The sequence below is a fragment of the Nelumbo lutea genome, chromosome 1, assembly GCF_056320005.1.
Source record: "Nelumbo lutea isolate HS-2025 chromosome 1, American lotus-T2T, whole genome shotgun sequence".
NCBI classification, from domain to species: Eukaryota; Viridiplantae; Streptophyta; class Magnoliopsida; order Proteales; family Nelumbonaceae; genus Nelumbo; species Nelumbo lutea.
In genome coordinates, this window is record NC_142684.1 from 173,890,087 (window position 1) to 173,909,701 (window position 19,615).

General features: G+C 39.0%; 1 protein-coding gene across 1 annotated transcript in view; it reads left to right on the forward strand.

Moving 5' to 3' along the window:
- Positions 1-17,570, forward strand: part of LOC148879279 (glycoside hydrolase family 2 protein) — a 73,493-nt gene extending 55,923 nt beyond the window's left edge. Inside the window, exons 9-11 of the mRNA XM_088960774.1 lie at positions 15,421-16,089; positions 16,179-16,406; positions 16,501-17,570. Coding sequence (XP_088816900.1) covers positions 15,421-16,089; positions 16,179-16,406; positions 16,501-17,298 — 1,695 coding nt within the window. The 3' untranslated portion in view covers positions 17,299-17,570. The remainder of the gene's footprint in view (positions 1-15,420; positions 16,090-16,178; positions 16,407-16,500) is intronic.
- The last annotated feature ends 2,045 nt before the right edge of the window (positions 17,571-19,615 follow it).

A 19,615-nucleotide genomic window follows, 5' to 3' on the forward strand; every position in this document is an offset into this window, starting at 1 on the left:
CTAGGACTGTTTTCAACTACATCTAGCTGATTCAATGGCCAATCAAGATTAGTTGCAACAGATAAGAGTACTCGAACTGTATTTAGCTTCGTCACTGGAGGAAAGGTCTCAGAGTAGTCTACTCCATATGTTTGAGTAAAGCCTTTAGCTACTAGGTGAGCCTTGTATCTCTCCAAGGATCCATCTGAGTTGTACTTCAGAGTGAACACCCATTTACAACCAACAACTGCCTTTCCATCCGGAAGTTCCACTTTCTCCCAAGTAGCATTCTTTTCCAAAGCTCTCATCTCCTCAAAAACAACTTCTTTCCACTCAGGGACATTTAGAGCCTCCTAGATACTGTTAGGAATGGATACATTAGACACTTGTGAAATAAAGGTACAATATGAAGGTGAAATATTTTTGTAAGATACAAAATTTGACCGAGGATGTTTTGTACAAGACCTAACACCCTTCCTCAAGCTGACTGGAAGAATTAGAATTACCTAGAGGAATATTTTCAGGGATTTTTGGAGAATTATCATGGGTTTCATGATCCAACCTTAGAATAGATTCTTGTTGATGTTGCGGAATAGTGCCTCTCCTTTTCTGTGCTAGATATTCCCTTGAATATACAAAGCTTTTATACTGTTTCACACGCACCTCTGTTGTTTCAGCTTTTTCATTTTGAGATGGCATCACCAAAGGTTGTTCATTTTCAATATTTAATTCATTTGTTTCCACTAATTTTGTATTTTCTGCCTCGCTTTCTTTCGGTGACTAGTTGTGAGGAACATCATTATGGACAAATTCAAACATTAAATCAGAACCATCTGAAAAACCATCTTCACTAGTGTTGCTTTCCCCCTGAAGATGGGAGTTGCTATGGTACGAGGTTCCTTCAAAGAATGTGACATCCATAGTTACAAACATCCTTTTCAAAACTGGATCAAAGCATTTGTACCCTCTCTGATTAGTGGGATAGCCTACAAAAATACATTTATGTGCTTTTGGATCAAGTTTTGAACGTTTAGGATCATGGTTATAAACAAAGACCACACTTCCAAAATATTTAAGGAAATGTTTGTCACTAGCCGAGAGTTTGGAAAACAGTCAATGAAAACCTGTATGGGTGTTTTAAAATCCAAAATTCGTGTAGGCAGTCTATTAATCAAATAAGTGGCTATTAAAACGGCTTCTCCCCAAAGATACTTAGGAACCTTAGTTTGAAAACTTAGGGCTCTAGCAACTTCAAGGAGTTGTTTGTTTTTCCTTTCAGCCACCCCATTTTGTTGAGGTGTATTATTACACGAATTTTGGTGTACAATTCCTTTCTCAGCAAAAAAATTCCCTAACGCATTGTTAAAAAATTCCTTTCCATTATCACTTCGAAAAATTTTAATCTGAGTCTGAAATTGTGTTCGAACCATGTTATAGAAATTTTTGAACACAATTCCAGCATCAGATTTCTGTTTTAAAAGGAAAACCCAAGTTACCCTAGTATGATCATCAATAAAAGTAATGAACCAACGCTTTCCAAAAAGAGTTGTTACTCTAGAAGGGCCCCAAACATCACTATGAATCATGGTATAAATGGTTTTGATTTTTTATATGGTTGAGACTGAAAAACAGCACGATGATGTTTTGCTAATTCACAAGATTCACACTTGAAAACTGAATGATTTTTATTCATGAATAACTTGGGAAATAGATTTTTTAAATATTGAAAGCTAGGAGACCTAATCGATAATGCCATAACAAAACTTCACAGTCACTAGAAACAGACATAGAACTGAAACAAGTCTGTTGGTCTTGCCTTCCAAAGGTAGATCCTTTATTAAAGTAGAGACCACCATCCTGCTTAGCACCCCCAATCATCTTCCCCGAGGTTAAATGCTGAAATTCACAACAAGAAGACCAAAAATTAACTCGACAATTATGATCAAGGGTAAGTTTGCTGACTGATAAGAGATTGTATGATAAGTTAGGAACATGCAGGACATCTTTGAGGTTTAGAGAAGGAGAAATAGGTACAGTTCCTTTCCCAACAATAGTAGCAAAGGAACCATATGCAATCTTAACCTTTTGATTCCCTACATAGGATGTATATGAAGAAAAGAATTGCGAAGTGCCGGTCATATGATTAGTGGCACCTGAATCTAGTATCCAGGAGCCATTAGATTTGGTACAAGGAATGGGTACAGTGAAGAAATTACCTGACTGAGCTAGAGAACAGGATGGGTTAGAGTTTCTTAACGATTGAGATTGAAACATTTTATATAAGTGCTCTATTTGTTCCTTTGTGAAAGGAAGAGACTCTGAGGATGACTGCTGCCCTGGATCCGAGTTGCTTACTTGAAGTGTGCGGACATCTCCCCCTGACTTGTTGTCATTGCCTGATTTTTTCTTCCAACCCACTGGTTTCTCGTACAGCTTCTAGCAGGTTTCCTGAGTATGCCATGGCTTTCTACAATGATCACTCCAAGGCCTCTGCTTTCCTCCTCGTTTATCTCCGTCTAAGTCTACACCTCGGGCCACAAGAATAGACCCTTCATTCTCTATTTTTGTTTCACTAACATTCTTTAACATCACTTGCTGTCGTGCTTCTTCTCTACGCACTTCTGAAAAAACCTCTCTTATAGTAGGCAAGGGCTTTCATCCTAAGATACGTCCCCGAACCTCATCGAGTTCTTTATTCAAACCAGCCAAAAAGGCAACAACCCGGCCTCTTTCTATCTTCTTTTTGTACCGAGCACTGTCATTGGGACTTTCCCATTCTTCTTCTTCAAATAAATCCAACTCCTGCCAAACAGCCATCATCTCATTATAATAGGTTGTTACTTCACGTTCACCTTGCTACATCTTCCACATTCGGGTATTCGGTTCGAACAGTTATGAATGATTGTCCAAATCTGAATAGGTTTCCCTAACAGCTTCCCACACATTGCGAGCCGTCAGCAGAAACATGAATGGTTTTCTAACCACCAGATCCATAGAGTTGATCAACCAGGCAATAACCATAGAATTTTCTTAACGCCACTGCCTGTACTTTGGATCATTAGTGATTGGTGGTTTCACTTCACCATTCAAGTGGCTGAGTTTCCCCTTTGCTGCCAATCACCAACCGCACGGACTGAGACCACTCAAGATAATTTTTTCCATTCAATTTGTGAATGGTAATTTGAAGGGAATTCTCAGAAAGAGAAATAGCCACAGGCTGAATACCTCCCTCCGAAGGCGTCACACCACCGGTAGCATCCAAAGATGCTGAACCTGAGCCAACCATGGCAGCCTTGAAATTCATGATCGAACCCTAAGGCTCTGATACCACGTTGCGAAATATAGAGGGAGAAAAGAAGAAGATTTTCTTTATTGATAATTCAAAACATATTGAGCATACACCTTAAATAAGAAAAGATAGAAAAGACAAACCCCTAGAATTTCTCTTAATCAGGGATTGACTAAATCTTTCCCTTAATCCTAGGATCTGAATTTCTTAAATTTATTCAAATCTCAAATCATATCTTTCTTAATTTGCCGCAAATCCTGTCTTAATTTGCCGACAGCACTGAATGACTAAAGCACATCCAGATCCATGTAAAAGTTGCATTTTGATGTTACACAACTGTCACACAAACACCAAAAGTCCTAGGACTGATGGAATGCATCAAGCCAAGCTGTTTAACATTTAAGAAAGTCCTATGCCACCAAGATCCACAACTGGCGCCCCAATGACTCTTACTCTGGTCAGCTCTCACACTGGAATAAGTAGCTCTTTCCACAATAGTTCTTACTCGGGTGGCAAGTGGCCATTTCCTTTGTGGATCACTAGTGGTTTCCGTGATGGTTTTCAGTTTTCCCTCTACTCTACCTAGCCTTTGCATGATGGTTTTAATTCTTATTAGCAGAGAAAGAATAGAAGAAATAGGAAGAAGAAGAGAGGAGAGAGAGAAGAGAAATGGGAGAAGAGAAGACCCTTATGCCCCTACAGTACTTATAGTACATAAACAAGATAAAACTGAACTATTTTAACATAGTAAACAGAAAATAAACTAAACAGAATAACAAACTAAACTATTCCAACACTCCCCCTCAAGTTGGGACATAGATGTCAATTGTTAATCATGCCCAATTGTCACATAGTTCATTGTGCCGTATATGATGAAGACCCTTGGTGAAAATGTCAGCAAGTTGTTCTTCTAAGCTGACATAGGGAGTTCACACCTCTCCACTCACAAGTTTTTCCCTAATAAAACGCTTGTCCACTTCAATATGTTTTGTTCTATCATGGAGAACTAGGTTGGCTACAATGTTGATAACAACTTTATTGTCACATAGGATTGTTGACTACAAAACCCAATTCAACTAATAGGTTCTTTATCTACATGATTTCAACAACTCCATGAGACATAGCTTTGTATTCTTCTTTTGCACTAGACCTAGTCACCATACTTTATTTCTTACTTCTCTAAGTGACTAAGTTTCCTCCCATAAAGGTACAATACCCATTGGTAGACTTTCTGTCATTGATTGCCCTTGCCCAATCAGTATCTGTATACACTTCAACTTTCAAATGCCCATGTTTTTGGAAAACCAAACCAGCCCCTGGGAAATTCTTGACGCATCGAATGATCCTTTCTGTAGCTTCAAAGTGGGAAGTCTTAGGACTATGTATGAATTGACTAAGGACACCCACTACATGGGAAATGTCAGGTTTGGTCATAGACAAGTATAAGAGTCTCCTTACAAGTCTTTGAAACTTCTTTGCATCTTTCAGAATCTCCCCCTGATTGTCACCCAGTTGATTATTAGGTTCAATGGGTGAATCAATTGGCTTCACTCCTAACTTGCCTATGTCCTCTAACAAATCTAGTATATATTTCCTTTGAGAGATAAAGATGTCCTTTTGAGAGCGGGCAACTTCAATCCCAAGGAAATAGCATAGGGGGCCTAGATTTTTTACTTCGAACTTAGTGGCTAAGAATTTCTTCAACTTCTGTATTTCAGTCTTCCAATCTGTTGTGACCACTATGTCATCAACATACATAATTAGAGTTATAATTTTCCCTTCGCCTTTCTTCACAAACAGAGTATGATTTGACAGACATTGTTTGAAGCCCACTTGTTGTACAACTAAGTGAAACTTACTAAACCAGGCCCGAGGTGACTGTTTCAACCCATATAATGATTATTTTAACCTGTACACCTTTTGCTCACTACCTTTGGCACAAAAACCTGAAGGTTGAGTCATGTACACCTCCTCCTCTAGGGCAAAGGTCTCTGCATAGTCTACTCCATACATTTGAGTAAATCCCTTTGCCACCAATATGGCTTTGTACCTTTCTACAGTACCATTAGCCTTACGCTTTACAGTGAACACCCACTTGGACCCCACTGGTTCTTTTCCTTTAGGAAGATCCACCAACTCCCAAGTGCCATTTTTGTGCAAGGCATTAATTTCTTCTTTCATTGCATCTGTTCATTCAAGTTTGGATAAAGATTTTGTTACACTCGTAGAAATAGAAATTCTATCAATGGAGGAAAGGAACATTCGATATAAAGGTGAGATATGATCATAAGATATAAAGTGAGAGATATGATGAATGGTAATACAAGATCTAACACCTTTTCTCTTAGCAATAGGAACATCAAGATCATTAATAATAGGAGGATCAATATCAAGAGGATCAAGTATATCAATGGGAACAAGTGCACTTGGCTGATGAGGATCTGCCTCTAGAAAGTTTGATGATGTTGGCCACATAGTTTCAGCTTCCTCGGCTCTTGAACTTTTTTGGTTCTTGTGGCGACGAAGGAAGACACGAAATGGATGAGGGTCAGGGAGAGAAGGTAATAGAGCTTGAATTTGTTTCTTCTCAACCCTACTCTCCCCTTGAGGAGAAATTGAGAAAAAATGTTGACTCCCAAAGAATGATATATCCATGGAGACATAGTGCTTACGTGAAGTAGGATCATAGCATCGGTAGCCCTTTTGAGATAGAGGGTAACTGAGAAAAACACAAGGGATAGCATGAGGATCAAGCTTACCACGAGCAGGGGACAAGTCTTGAACAAAGCAACGACATCCAAAGGCACGCATTGGAATAGAGGACAAAGGAGCCTTAGGAAATAGCAGTTGATGTGGGGCCTTATACTCTAATAATGGAGACGGTATAACAACATCCATCCAGAAGCATTTCAGGACATGCATATGGAGTAATAATTCATGAGCAACTTTAAGAAGATGACGATTTTTTCCCTCAGCAACACTGTTTTGTTGATGTGTCTTAGCACAAGAGCTCCAATGAAGGGAACCACATGAAGCAAAAAACTCCGTAAGATCACTATGAAAATATTCCTTTGTGTTGTCCAACTGGAAAATATGTATCTTAGTCTGGAATTCCGTAAAAATCACGCGTTGAAAATCTTTCATAATCTTTGGCACTTCATCTCTAGAACGCATAGGATAAATCCAAGTGTATCTGGAGTAGTCATAAATTAAAGTAATGAAGTACTTATGTCTAGTCTCAAAAGGTAGAGTAATAGGGCCCCAAACAACAGAATAAACAATGTGAAAAGGAAATTCAGATCTTTTATTTCTTGAAGGAAAAGAACTTTTACAATGTTTACTCAATTGACATGTATGACACTATTACTCATTCAATGACAAAGAATTTAACTCTAGAAACATAAGCTTTAACGACTCAAAAGACAATGTTGAGTTGGACCGATTTCTAGTTATTGGGCCCAGTTGTTTTTGTTCTTATTTTAAGTTGTTAAGTCAGGAAATTGTTGGGCTTTAGGCTCATTAGCTTATGTTTTTTATGTTGTGACTATTCAGCTACTTTAGTAGCCGCCATATTAAGGGCATTCTTGTAATCTTTCACTCTTTTAAGTATAAAATATAATGAGGGGTTGGCGGCCTGAACTAATTCAATTCTGGTTAACATCCCACTCTTCATTTCCTCTCTTTTCTTCTCTACTACTGAAACTCTTCATCCTCTTTTTCTTTCTCTTCACAATGAAATCATCCTAATTTACAAACTGTGTTTTCTACTTGGTATCAGAGCAAGGCTGAAGGTTCCTTGAGCTTTTTTCTCATGCAGCCCTAGATCAACTGACTGCATGGTGATTTAAGACGCTAATCAAAGATCTCAAGTAAGCCCAGTTTTTGGATTTTTTGGTGAAGTTGTTTTGCCCTATAGCTAGTCTAGGGTTTCTCATCAAAATCAAGAAAAACTGGAGAAAGAGGGAGAGTCCTATTTCTGTTGGACTCTTCAATTTTGACCTAGGAAGTGGCACCCTAATTTTTTAGGGTTCCTTGGAGTTTTCTGTAGAGTGTGGTTCAAGTTCTGCTTGATTTGGAGGTTTATGGAGAGAGCGGCTGCCTCTTCTCTCTCTTCTCCCGTCCTGCATATTACATTAATTTTCATCTAATCTTCTTGCATCTTACAGTAATTTCCTTTGCACCTTTTGAGAAGTATGGATGGTCACGAAGTTGAAAACATGCCCGGGAGTGAAATGGACCAGTGAGAGGAGGTGCTAGAGACCTTTCTGGGGCTAGGACCATTACTACAATTAAATTGGATGGTTCAAATTACTTAGAATGGTCACAATCTGTAAAGATGACCATTGGTGCTCGCGGGAAGTTAGGGTATATCACTGGTGAAGAAGTGAAACCTAAAACTAACAGCTCCCGGTGGGTACAAGAGAACTGTATAGTGATGACTTGGCTGTGTAATTTCATGCTGCCCCATATAAGTAAAAACTTTTTATGGGCAAATACAACTAAGGAAATATGGGATGGGGTTGTAGAAATATATTCACAGAGGGAGAATGTTGCTAGGACTTATCAATTGAGAAATCAGATTATTGCTATAAGGCAGAGAGATAGACCTATTGCAGTTTACTTTTCAGCCCTTAAAACCCTGTGGCAGGAGATTGACCATCTAGAGACAGTTCCTAGAAAAGTATAGGGTTTTTGAATTTCTTGCTGGCCTTAATCCCAAGTATGATATTGCAAGACAGTACATTCTTTCCAGGGACAGTGTTACCCTCTCCCAGGCATATGCTTTTGTATCAGGGGAGGAGAGCAGGAGAAATGTGATGATGAAAATTTCTGGTTTTGATTAGTCTCCATGGTTAGCACTGTGAGACCTAAACAAGGTGGAGACTGGGGTGGTAGTGAAATCAAGAAGGTAAACAAAAAAAGATTTGATTTGTGACTACTGTAAGAAGCCTAAACACACAAGAGATACTTTTGGAAGCTTCATCCACATTTTGTGCCGAATAGACTAAAAAATAAGAAGGGAAATGCTCACATGGCAATCACTGGTGACATTCCGGCCCCTCCTACTACAGCTGCTCTAGAGTCTATTGCAGCTATTGCAGTAAGGGCCGAACTTGAGAGGTATGGGCAGTTTCTGAACCAGCGGGGTACAACTAGTTCTAGTTCAGCAATAGGTCGACAGCAAGGTACAAGTGGTTCTGGTGGAGTTCATTGTACTTCCTTTGCTCAAATAGATAGTTCACATGCCACTACAAATTATGTTTCTACTTCAGGTAAGGAGGGACCCCATTGGATTATAGATTTTGGAGCCTCATAACACATTACCCATAGCTCCACTATTTTTTCCTCTTACCAGCTCTATTCTGGTAGAGACAGGGCCTCCACAGCTGATGCATCTCATGTTCCCATTGCTGAGAAGGGATCTGTCAAGCTTAGTGATTTCCCTTCCCTTTGTCCTTCATGTTCCTAGATTGAGCACTAATTTGTTATCTATTAATAGTTTGATTAAAAACCTGAACTGTTCAGTAATTTTTTCTCCTGGTCATTGTATCTTGCAGGATCTAGATTCAAAGAGGACGATTGGGAGTGGTCGTGAAGTGAATGGAATCTACCTCCTGGATGTGCTTCCTCCTCATCAGACTCATCATGTCAACAAGGATAGTAAATCAGGGTCTGTGGGTCGGATTATGCCTTGGCATAATTGTTTGGGTCATTTGCCCTTTTTTTCTTTGAATCTATTAGTTTGTGAAGTCTAGAGTGTGAAGGTTGTCAACTTGGAAAGCATTGTAGACATTCCTTTAAAGCCATTAATAAAAGGTGTTCTTCTTTTGATGTTATTCATTCTAATGTGTGGGGACCTTATCATATTCCTTCTATGGGTGGTTACATTTTCTCTTATTTGTGGATGATTTCTCTCGATATTCTTGGGTTTACTTGATGAGATCTTGAGATGAGGTACCATCCTTGGTAAGGCAATTTCATCAGATGGTGCTAACATAGTTTGGAACACGAATAAAGGTATTTAGATCCGACAATGCTAGGGAATATTTTGAAAAACACCTTTCTTCATATCTGTTAGAATATGGTGTTGTCCATCAGAGCAATTGTTCCTACAGCCCACAATAGAATGGTATTGCAGAAAGGAAGAATAGACACATTGTTGAGATTTTAAGAAGCATGATGATCACATCTACAGTTCTAGTTCGATTTTGGGGTGATGCAGTTCTTGCAGCAGTATATTTGATTAACAAGGTGCCTTCTCGTATGCTTGGATTCAGCACCCCATTCAGTCTCCTTCTTCCCGAGGGGGAGATGTTTCATATTCCTCTCAGGGTGTTTGGGTGTGTCTGCTTTGCACATATCCTTGGCCCTTACCGCTCGGAACTTGACCCGAAGGCAAAGAAGTGTGTCTTCCTTGGATATGCAGAAAATCAAAAAGGTACTACTGCTATGATCCAGTCTCTGGGAATTGGTATGTTACTATGGATGTCGCTTTTTTTGAGTCCACATACTTTTTCTCGAAGAATCATTCTCAGGGGGAGTGTTTTAGGGAAGTGAGTGAGCAGTCTATCCCTCTCCCAATTCCAGTCCCTGTGTCCACTCCTGTGTCACCTACCTTATCACCTCCCTTGTGTCCTGCTTCTCAGCGTTACTCACAACAGAGACTTCACAGGGAGGTTGATTCCACTGTAGTAGAACTCACATCACTTCCTATCGGTTCCTTGGAGACTCCAGATTCAGCTAACACATATTCAGGTATTCCTCTTGATCCCTATACTCCCATTGATTCTACTAATCCTGTTACAGATAACCTGGACCTTCCTATTGCCCTCAGAAAAGGGAAGAAAAAGTGTATTGCTCATTGTATTTTACAGTACTTGTCCTATAGTGGACTTTCTCCTTCCTATCGTGCTTTTCTTTCCTGTCTTGACTCTGTGTCTATACCCAAGGGTGTTAGTGAGGCTCTCTCCAATCCAAACCTAAGTGGAAGGCAACTATGCAGGAAGAGATGGAAGGTTTAATTAAAAATCAGACATGCTCCTTCCTATCGTGCTTTTCTTTCCTGTCTTGACTCTGTCTATACCCAAGGGTGTTAGTGAGGCTCTCTCCAATCCAAACCTGAGTGGAAGGCAACTATGCAGGAAGAGATGGAACCTTTAATTAAAAATCAGACATGAGAGATTGTGGACCTACCAAAGGGCAAGGAGACTGTTGGATGCAGATGGGTTTACACAGTAAAATATAAGGCAGATGGAAGTATAGAAAGGTACAAGGCCAGACTTGCTGCAAAAGGATACACACAGACCTATGGCATTGATTACTTAGAGACCTTTGCACCCGTTGCAAAGATGAACTTTGTTCGGATACTTCTTTCTCTTGTTGCCACATAGTCTTGGCCCCTGTTTCAACTTGATGTGAAGAATGCTTTCCTAAATGGGGATCTACAAGAGGAAGTGTATATGGATCTTCCTACTAGCTTCTATAGTGATGCTGAAAAGGGAAAGGTATGTAGGCTTAAGAAGTCACTTTATGTTTTGAAACAATCACCCAGAGCATGGTTTGACAGGTTCAGAAAGGCCTTGGTTGCTTTTGGCTGCAGTTAGACTCAATCCAATCATACCTTGTTTGTGAAACGAAGGGGATCCTTTTTGTCAGTCCTAATTGTTTATGTGGATCTTGACCTAAGTGAGATTGATTGTTTGAAGAAGAATCTCCACAAAGAATTTAAAATTAAGGATCTTGGAGAACTTAGATACTTCTTAGGCATTGAAGTTGCAAGATCAAAACATGAAATTTTTATCTCTCAGAGGAAGTATGTCTTGGATCTTCTTCAAGAAACAGGGAAGCTTGGAACAAAGGCCTTCAATACTCTTATTGATCAGAATCACAGAATTAATGCATCAGAAGGTGAGCCAGTAAAGGACATTGGGAGATATCAGAGACTTGTGGGGCGGTTGCTATACTTGTGTATGACAAGACCAGACATTTCCTATGCAGTAAGTGTGGTAAGTCAATACATGCATGCTCCACAAGTCCAGCATTGGGAGGTTGTTGACAGATGCAGATTGGGCAGGGTGCCTTGATGACAGGAGATCTACTTCAGGAGTATGCACCCTTGTTGGGGGTAACCTTGTCTCGTGGAAGAGTAAGAAACAGATAGTGGTGGTAATCTGAATCCGTTCCCTATTGGGAGAAATTGGTATACAGGCAGAAGAACTTATGATGTTGTACTGTGATAACTAGGCAGCAATTAACATTGCTCATAACCCAGTTCAGCATGACCGGACTAAGCACATTGAAGTGGATAGACATTTCACCAGAGAGAGGGTGATTTCTGGGGAAGTTTGTCTCCCATACATTGCTTCTGATCTGCAGCTTGTTGATGTTCTTACAAAAGGTGTTGCAAGGAACAAGCTGGAGCATGATCTACGCAAGTTGGGAATGTGTGACATTTACTCCCAATGCAAGTTAGGAAGTTGTTAGGCTTTAGGCCCATTAGCTTATGTTTTTTAAGTTGTGATTGTTCAGCTACTTTAGTAGCCGCCCTACTAAGGGCATTCTTGTAATCTTTCATTCTTTTAAGTTAATTATAAAATATAATGAGGGGTTAGCGGCCAGAACCAATTCAATTCTGGTTAACATCCCACTCTTCCTTTCCTCTCTTTTCTTCTCTACTGCTGAAACTCTTCATCTTCTTTTTCTTTTTCTTCACAAGGAAATCATCATGATTTACAACAGTGATTTTTCTACTATGACTATGCCATAAATAGGCATGACTCTCACTAGACGAACTCAAAAGACTCTGTAGCCACAAGACCATCTTTATTCTCCAATGCGTAGAGGCCATCTACCACCCTTCCTCTACCAATTATTCTCCTCAAGGTCAAATCTTGAAACACACAAGAAGGAAAGAAGGTTATTGAACAATGCAAAGAGTGAGTGATACTACTAATGGAAAGTAAATTAATAGGCAATTTTGGAACATGCAACACATAAGAGAGGGTAAGACCAAGGGGAAGGGAGATGGTTCTTTGACCAGCTATGATGGAATGACACATCAGCCAGCCTCACCTTATCTCTCCCAGAGAGGAGGTTATATGCCTGAAATAACCTCCAACTTACCAATCATGTGATTTGAAGCTCTAGAGTCAATTATCTAGGGAGAATCAGATGTATGAGATGACACATGGAATGTAGTGGCAGAGTTACTTGATGTAGATGCAAAGGTGGTAGAAGGAGTAGGGCTGGAATCCATCTGACAAAGTGTCCTACCATATAACTCCAGATGGTCACGAAAAGAATTGATGATCTCTTCCTTGGGACCGAAACCAAAGTGACGCTCTTGAAGTACCATGGGACTAGTCTCTTGAGATGCCACATTTGTTGAGTTATACTATTTCTGATTTTGTTGAGCTGGCTTCTTACTTTGATCAGATGCTGATTTCTTACTTAATTCCTGAGCCCACTTAGGCTTCCCATGGAGATCCCAACATGTGTCTCCAGTGTGCCTAGACTTCTGACAGTGAGTGCATCAAAGTTTGTCTTTGTCATCTACCCTCTTTTATAAATCACCCTTCTTAAAAGAGCCCCTGCCATTTGCACTTGTACTCCCCTGGATTGCCAATGCAACTGGCTCCCCCTCTGCACAATTCATCACACTTCTTCTAATCTCTTCAGACTGAACTAAGGCATAAACCTCTTGGACTGAAGGTAAGTCTTTACTGCCCAAGATTTGTACTCAAATAGAATCATACATTTGGTTCATCCCCAAAGAAAAACAAATACTCGTTGTTGGGAGACAAGTGACTTGTAGGCCTTTGCGTCTTCATCACATTTCCAATCCACACTTTGATAATGATCCAGTTCCTTCCAAATTGATGTCAAGTCTGATTAATACATTGAGAAACTTCTCTCCCCCTGCTTGCAAGTAGAGGATTCAGCTTGCAATTGGTATATTTTTGCATAATGCCTCTACTCCAAATAGGTAGGTTTTGCTTTCTCCCATTTTTCACAAGTTGTTTCATCCCACATAAATGTCTTCCTTACTGGTGGCAATATGGAAACTAAGAGCCATGACATCATCATACTATTCTCTTGGTTCCACCTGTCATGTTCAGCACCTTTAGTCTTTGGTTCCTTCACTTTACCATTAATATACTCTTATCTTCCCACTAGTAGTATTATAGAGTTTAGTTCCCCTGGACCATTCAAGGTAATTTAGTCCATCAAAGGAAATTACAGCCATGGGGAAACTCATATCCAGCCCCCACTCATTCTGTTTTGACCTCCAGTAATCCCAAAAGTTGCAGAATTCTCAGAAGACATGTTTAGTTCACTATTCGGCCTCAACACACACCCTAAGACCCCTCCTGATACCAAAAAGCAGTCCTAGAAACACACCAGAGATGCAGCCCACATGCACACACTGCAATCTGGACACAGTCTGAATACAGACCAGCTTTAATTCTCCAAAAAGGATTTTTTTTTTAGGTTGATTTCAGTGCTGTACAGCCTTAACAGTTACAATCCACCAAACTTTCATATCATCTAAACACACCAACTACCAGGAGGGGTCATTAAACAGTGCTATCACACCAAAAAGGTTAAAAAATAGGTCATCCATGATCTACAGGTGTTCCATTTTCAGGTACAGGATCACACGATCCATAGAAAAGAGGTTAGAACCTCACAACTTCTCTGATAGCACTCAGCAGTCTCGATCCATTGTTTTTTTTTCCTTGGTACACAACCAAGAGAAAAGGAGAAGAATTAAATTTTGTATCAGTCGTAGGTTGCCTTTTCTTACTCCAGTCTGGAGAAGACAGCAAGATGGAGAAGAAAAGACTTGTTCGGTCTGCTCTCACACCCAGTAGAACCGCTCTGATACCATAGTAGCAGAGAAAGAATAAAAGAAATAGGAAGAAGAGAAGAGAGAGAGAGAACAGAGATGGGAGAAGAGAAGAGAGTTTTTGGAGAGACTATCAGTTCTGGCAGCACCAGAATATTTTATTATATATAGGGCGTCACTTAAAAGAAGGGAAAAAGACTCTTATGCCCCTATGGTACTTACAGTACATAAACAAGATAAAACCGAACTATTTTAACATAATAATCAGAAAATAAACTAAACAGAATAACAAACTAAACTATTCCAACAATTCTATTCTAGGTAACCCTTCTCCCATGTGACTCCTATGATTTGAACCTAGGGTTGGGGGGTAGGCTCTGATACCAAATGTTACATATCCAACTAATATGGCACAAACCCTGGAACTAACAGGACATTTCAAGCCAATCTGTAAACCTTTAGGATAGTAACAATTAAAGAACATAGAAGAGTTTGACAAAGGGAAGAAAGAGGTCAGCATAAAGTAATGATGTTTGGTTTCCTTTCATATTGTCCAAATTCTGTCATGTTTAGTTCTGTTACCTGCTGTACTCTTTCAAATAAGCTAGTAATTTGATCAAGAGACCTTTTAACTTGGTAATCAAAATACCTAAATCTTTCTAAGGAATGTCAAGGAATTAGACTGACACCCTTGAGGCCTTGATGGCTAGTACAGCAGGTAACAGAACTAAACATGACAAAATTTGGACAATAGGAAAGGAAACCGAACATCATTACTTTATGTTTACCTCTTTCTTCCCATTGTCAAACTCTTCTATGTTCTTTAATTGTTACTGATCTTTAATTATGCATAAGTTGCTCACTTATGCATCATCTTTTTTAAACTATTTATTTAGATGTTTCTCTCAGTCCTTGCCATACATCTATTATGACCTATTTACCTATAGTGCTTTCCCTAAAAATTATTACTTTAATTTTAGATAAGCATTTTTTATAGCAACACTAGCATGAAATTTTAACTTTAAGGATGGATAATTGAGGTTTACAGTTTACTATTTCTTATTTTCTATATCTCTTGTCAATTACCTTTGCAAATTTACTTAAAAGTAAATTGACATCATTTTTTTTTATCAGTGAAGTAAATTGGCATCATGTATTCTCCTGTTTTGCCTGTGAAATAAATTTTGTACTCAAAAGTGGTTTTAATTTTTTATCAACGTTTGTTGTAATGTTAACCCTACATGAATTAAATGGTACACATTATACTTCTACAATTGTGTCTATAGCTGATCCAAACTTGCAGGTGTGGCAAGAATTCTGGATCACAGGAGATTGTGATGGACGAGGTATCCCTGTATCAAACCCAAATGGTCCACTGGACCATGACCTTTTCATGTTATGTTCCAGGGACACCATCAAGCTCCTGAGGAATCATCCCAGTCTTGCTCTTTGGGTTGGTGGGAATGAACAAACTCCCCCAGATGATATTAACACAGCATTGAAAAATGACCTGAAGCTTCATCCATATTTTCAAAGCTTAAGTGAAACAAGAAATGCCTTGGAAGATTTACCTATGACATCTGAAGATCCTAGTCAATATCTTGATGGTACTCGTATTTACATTCAAGGATCTATGTGGGACGGCTTTGCAGATGGAAAGGGAGATTTCACTGATGGGCCTTATGAAATTCAGAATCCTGAAGATTTCTTCAAGGACAGTTTCTACAATTATGGGTTCAACCCGGAGGTTGGTTCCGTGGGCATGCCCGTTGCAGCTACCATAAGAGCAACAATGCCTCCAGAAGGGTGGCAAATTCCATTGCTGAAAAAGCTATCTAATGGTTATACAGAAGAAATCCCAAACCCTATATGGGAATATCATAAATATATTCCCTATTCAAAGCCATCACTGGTTCATGATCAGATTGAATTGTATGGCTCCCCAAAGGATCTTGATGATTTCTGTGAAAAGGTAACAAAGAAAAGAATATTATCTCTACGTGCAGATTACACATTTGCCTCCTGTTTCCAGTTCTTATTGACTTGCATAATTATGATCAGGCACAACTTGTTAACTACATCCAATATAGAGCTTTACTGGAGGGCTGGACTTCTCGTATGTGGACCAAATACACAGGTGTTCTAATTTGGAAAACTCAGAATCCTTGGACAGGTCTGCGAGGTCAATTTTATGATCATCTCCATGACCAAACAGCAGGTTTCTATGGCTGTCGGTGTGCTGCAGAACCGATTCATGTCCATCTCAATCTAGCAACATATTTTATAGAGGTAACTTGTATGTGGCTGCTATTTTAATAAAGTAACAGGCTCAAAACCCTTGTTAGGTTTGAAGAGTGTTAATTGTAGTTTCTTCCTTAAGCAGGTTGTGAACACCACCTCGGATGAATTATCCGATGTAGCAGTAGAAGCTTCAGTGTGGGATCTAGAAGGAACATGTCCATACTACAAGGTTACTGAGAAACTTTCAGTTCCGCCTAAGAGAACTTTACCCATAATTGAGATGAAGTATCCAAAATCCAAAAATCCTAAGCCAGTCTATTTTCTTCTTCTCAAGCTATTTAACACATCAGACTATGGCATTCTTTCTAGGAACTTTTATTGGTTGCATCTGCCTGGTGGAGACTATAAATTGTTGGAGCCATATAGGAAAAAGAAAATACCCCTCAAGATAACATCAAAAGTCCTCATCAAGGGGTCTACTTACGAGATTCAAATGAACGTGGAGAACACGTCTAAGAAGCCAACCAACAAAAGTCTAATATACAAGAGTAATGTGGCAGATGAACAAATTGGTAATGATTATGAAATGCATATGATGGAACCATTACAAGGATGGTCAGAGGAGAGACGTGAAGTTGGATTTTTGCAGAGGATCTATAGACATTTCTCAAGGGCAGATGATGGTTTGAGAGTTGTGGAAATGAATGGGAATGACTCGGGTGTTGCTTTCTTCCTCCATTTCTCTGTCCATGCTGCACGGAAGGAAGGAAAAGAAGGGGAAGACACGAGAATTCTCCCAGTCCATTATTCTGATAACTATTTCTCATTGGTGCCAGGTGAGACTATGCCCATCACTATTTCTTTCGAGGTTCCACCAGGGGTGACTCCCCGTGTCACCCTTCGAGGCTGGAATTACCATAATGAGCACTCTGTCTGTTGATTCCTTTTGGGTCATGGCCAATTGCAGTTGCAAATTTCACTAGAAAGATATCGTTTTCTTTACAAGCTAGACTATTGCTTGGGATGGTTCAAATGTTGCTAGTCAGAAGAAAATTCTTCTCCTGGAGACTTCTTTTTTGTTTTAAGGATGCCATTCTGTAATGAACAATCATTAACTATTGGGAAATAAAGATATTGCTGTCAATTTGTGAGAACCTTACTTTCTCTGTATTATTTTCTGTTAATTAATAAAGATAATGGTCTGTTCATCTATGATGCGACTTTCCCTTTTCTTCTCTGTTTTTCATATTTTTTTTGAGAACCCCTGCCAATTTTTTTTATCCCCGTGACCAGAGGTGAGCTACTAACCTTCAATCATCACTCCCCTACGAATGCATCTAAAATATTTTGAGTATCAAGCAACGTAAGACATTGCATATTGCATAATCGTCTTTAGTTTTAAATTTGGGTAAATTACAAGACCCCCTTGTACTATGGGTTTAGTGATAAAGACCTTTCTATACTTTAATTTGCAATAAAGATCCCCATTAACTTTAGCCATTAGACAAAGACCCTCTATTAACGTTCCATCAGTTTAACTTCGAAAAAGATTCTGAGTCATGTATAAAATATTTTAAACGTTCAAATTACCCTTATCTAATTTATCTTTTTCTTTAATTTTTAATTTATCAATTCATCTTACTTTTATTTGCACTTTGTAAATGTTTGCCCCGAAACCAAAGTGACGACGATTGTTTACAACGCAACATTTTGCCCCAGTTGCCATTAAACCCATTGAAATGGTAATAACCGATTGCATAGTTTTGGGCTCACAGAACAAACATCATCGTGTAAGCCTTATCCTAACTCAAAGGAATCGGCTACATCAATTTTGCGTCAAAATCCTAGGTTTGGGATACAGGACCATTAACCTGTCTAGGCTTACAAATTGAAAAAAAAAAAAAAAGAGATGAGGACTAAAAAAATAGTTCCTCAATAGAGGTCTTATAGGCTAAAACTTGAAGTAACGAATTGGGTGTTGGAACTTGGAAGCACTCTCCGGTCTCCACCAGATTGAAAAAATATTCTGTATATGCAATAACTACACGAATCAAATGGTATATGGATCATGGCTTCAAAAATCCGAATTTCTGGATTATCAAGAAAGTACTTGAATTCTGAACAATTTGAATGGGTAAGAAAAATAACATAAATCAAAACCGATTAGCAACACGCCCAAAATCTTTTGAACTTCTTTCATTTCAACATTTGGGTATTGGAGTTGATCTAATATATAATATATCAAGATGATCTCAAGACAACCCATCTTCTTGAGATGGGTGCCACCATCTTCTTGAGACAACCCATCTTTTAGACCGGTGGTGCAACAAGGACATGACCTGCAACTTTCTTGGATTTGATTGGACAGATGCCACCATTGTTGGGTCTGACGGTCTGTTTGTACATACTGAACGTTCAAAAGGTGTCACTAGGCCTTGCTGGAGGGGTTGAAGCTGAAGCACTGTGTCTCAGTCTAAAAGTCTTGTCGCCACAAGCGTCTGGAAAACTGAATGCCAGATGATGATGAGAACGGTAGCAATTTTGAGGAGAACTTCTACGAAAACCCATATGCAAGGTTCAAAGTATTGATGCAGTTACCGGCGTATTGGCAAGTATCGGCGTTTTTTTGTGTATTTTTATTTTTTTTATTTTTTTCAAATCTAGTTCAAAGGGATCTGTTTAAGACCCAATTACCCTCTGAAGCATGGCCTGATCCGAAGCACCCCCCCTAAAACACCCCGTGTAGAGACGTATCGAAAAGGCCACGATATGATACATATCGACCGATACAGGTTGATACATAACAATATTTTGAACCTTGGCCAAATGTTTTATGAACAAATAAGTTGTCTTCTGTTGTTTGTAATGTGGAAATTTGGGTAAAAGAATGGGGTTCAATGTCTGGAATGATAAAACAACAGTTATATATACACATGTGCATAGAGCTTTTACAAAACGGCAAAAAAAAATAAAGTAGAGAAAATTTAGTGGGGGTATTTTAGAAATTTAACATCTTCCATCATCTCACTTAACAGTCAAGGGGATATTTGTTGCAGTGTAAAAGTTCAAGGGAGGTCTTTGTCACTGACCCATAGTACAAGGGGGTCCTAGGTGAGTAAATAACTTTGCCACCTTGGGGGAAAGTTATGACACTTGAGAGGGACAAAAACACTTCTTATAATAATGGATTTTTATAGATAAAATGATTCTTGCATTATTTACATGGAAAATAAAAAAACATGAATACATGCACTTAT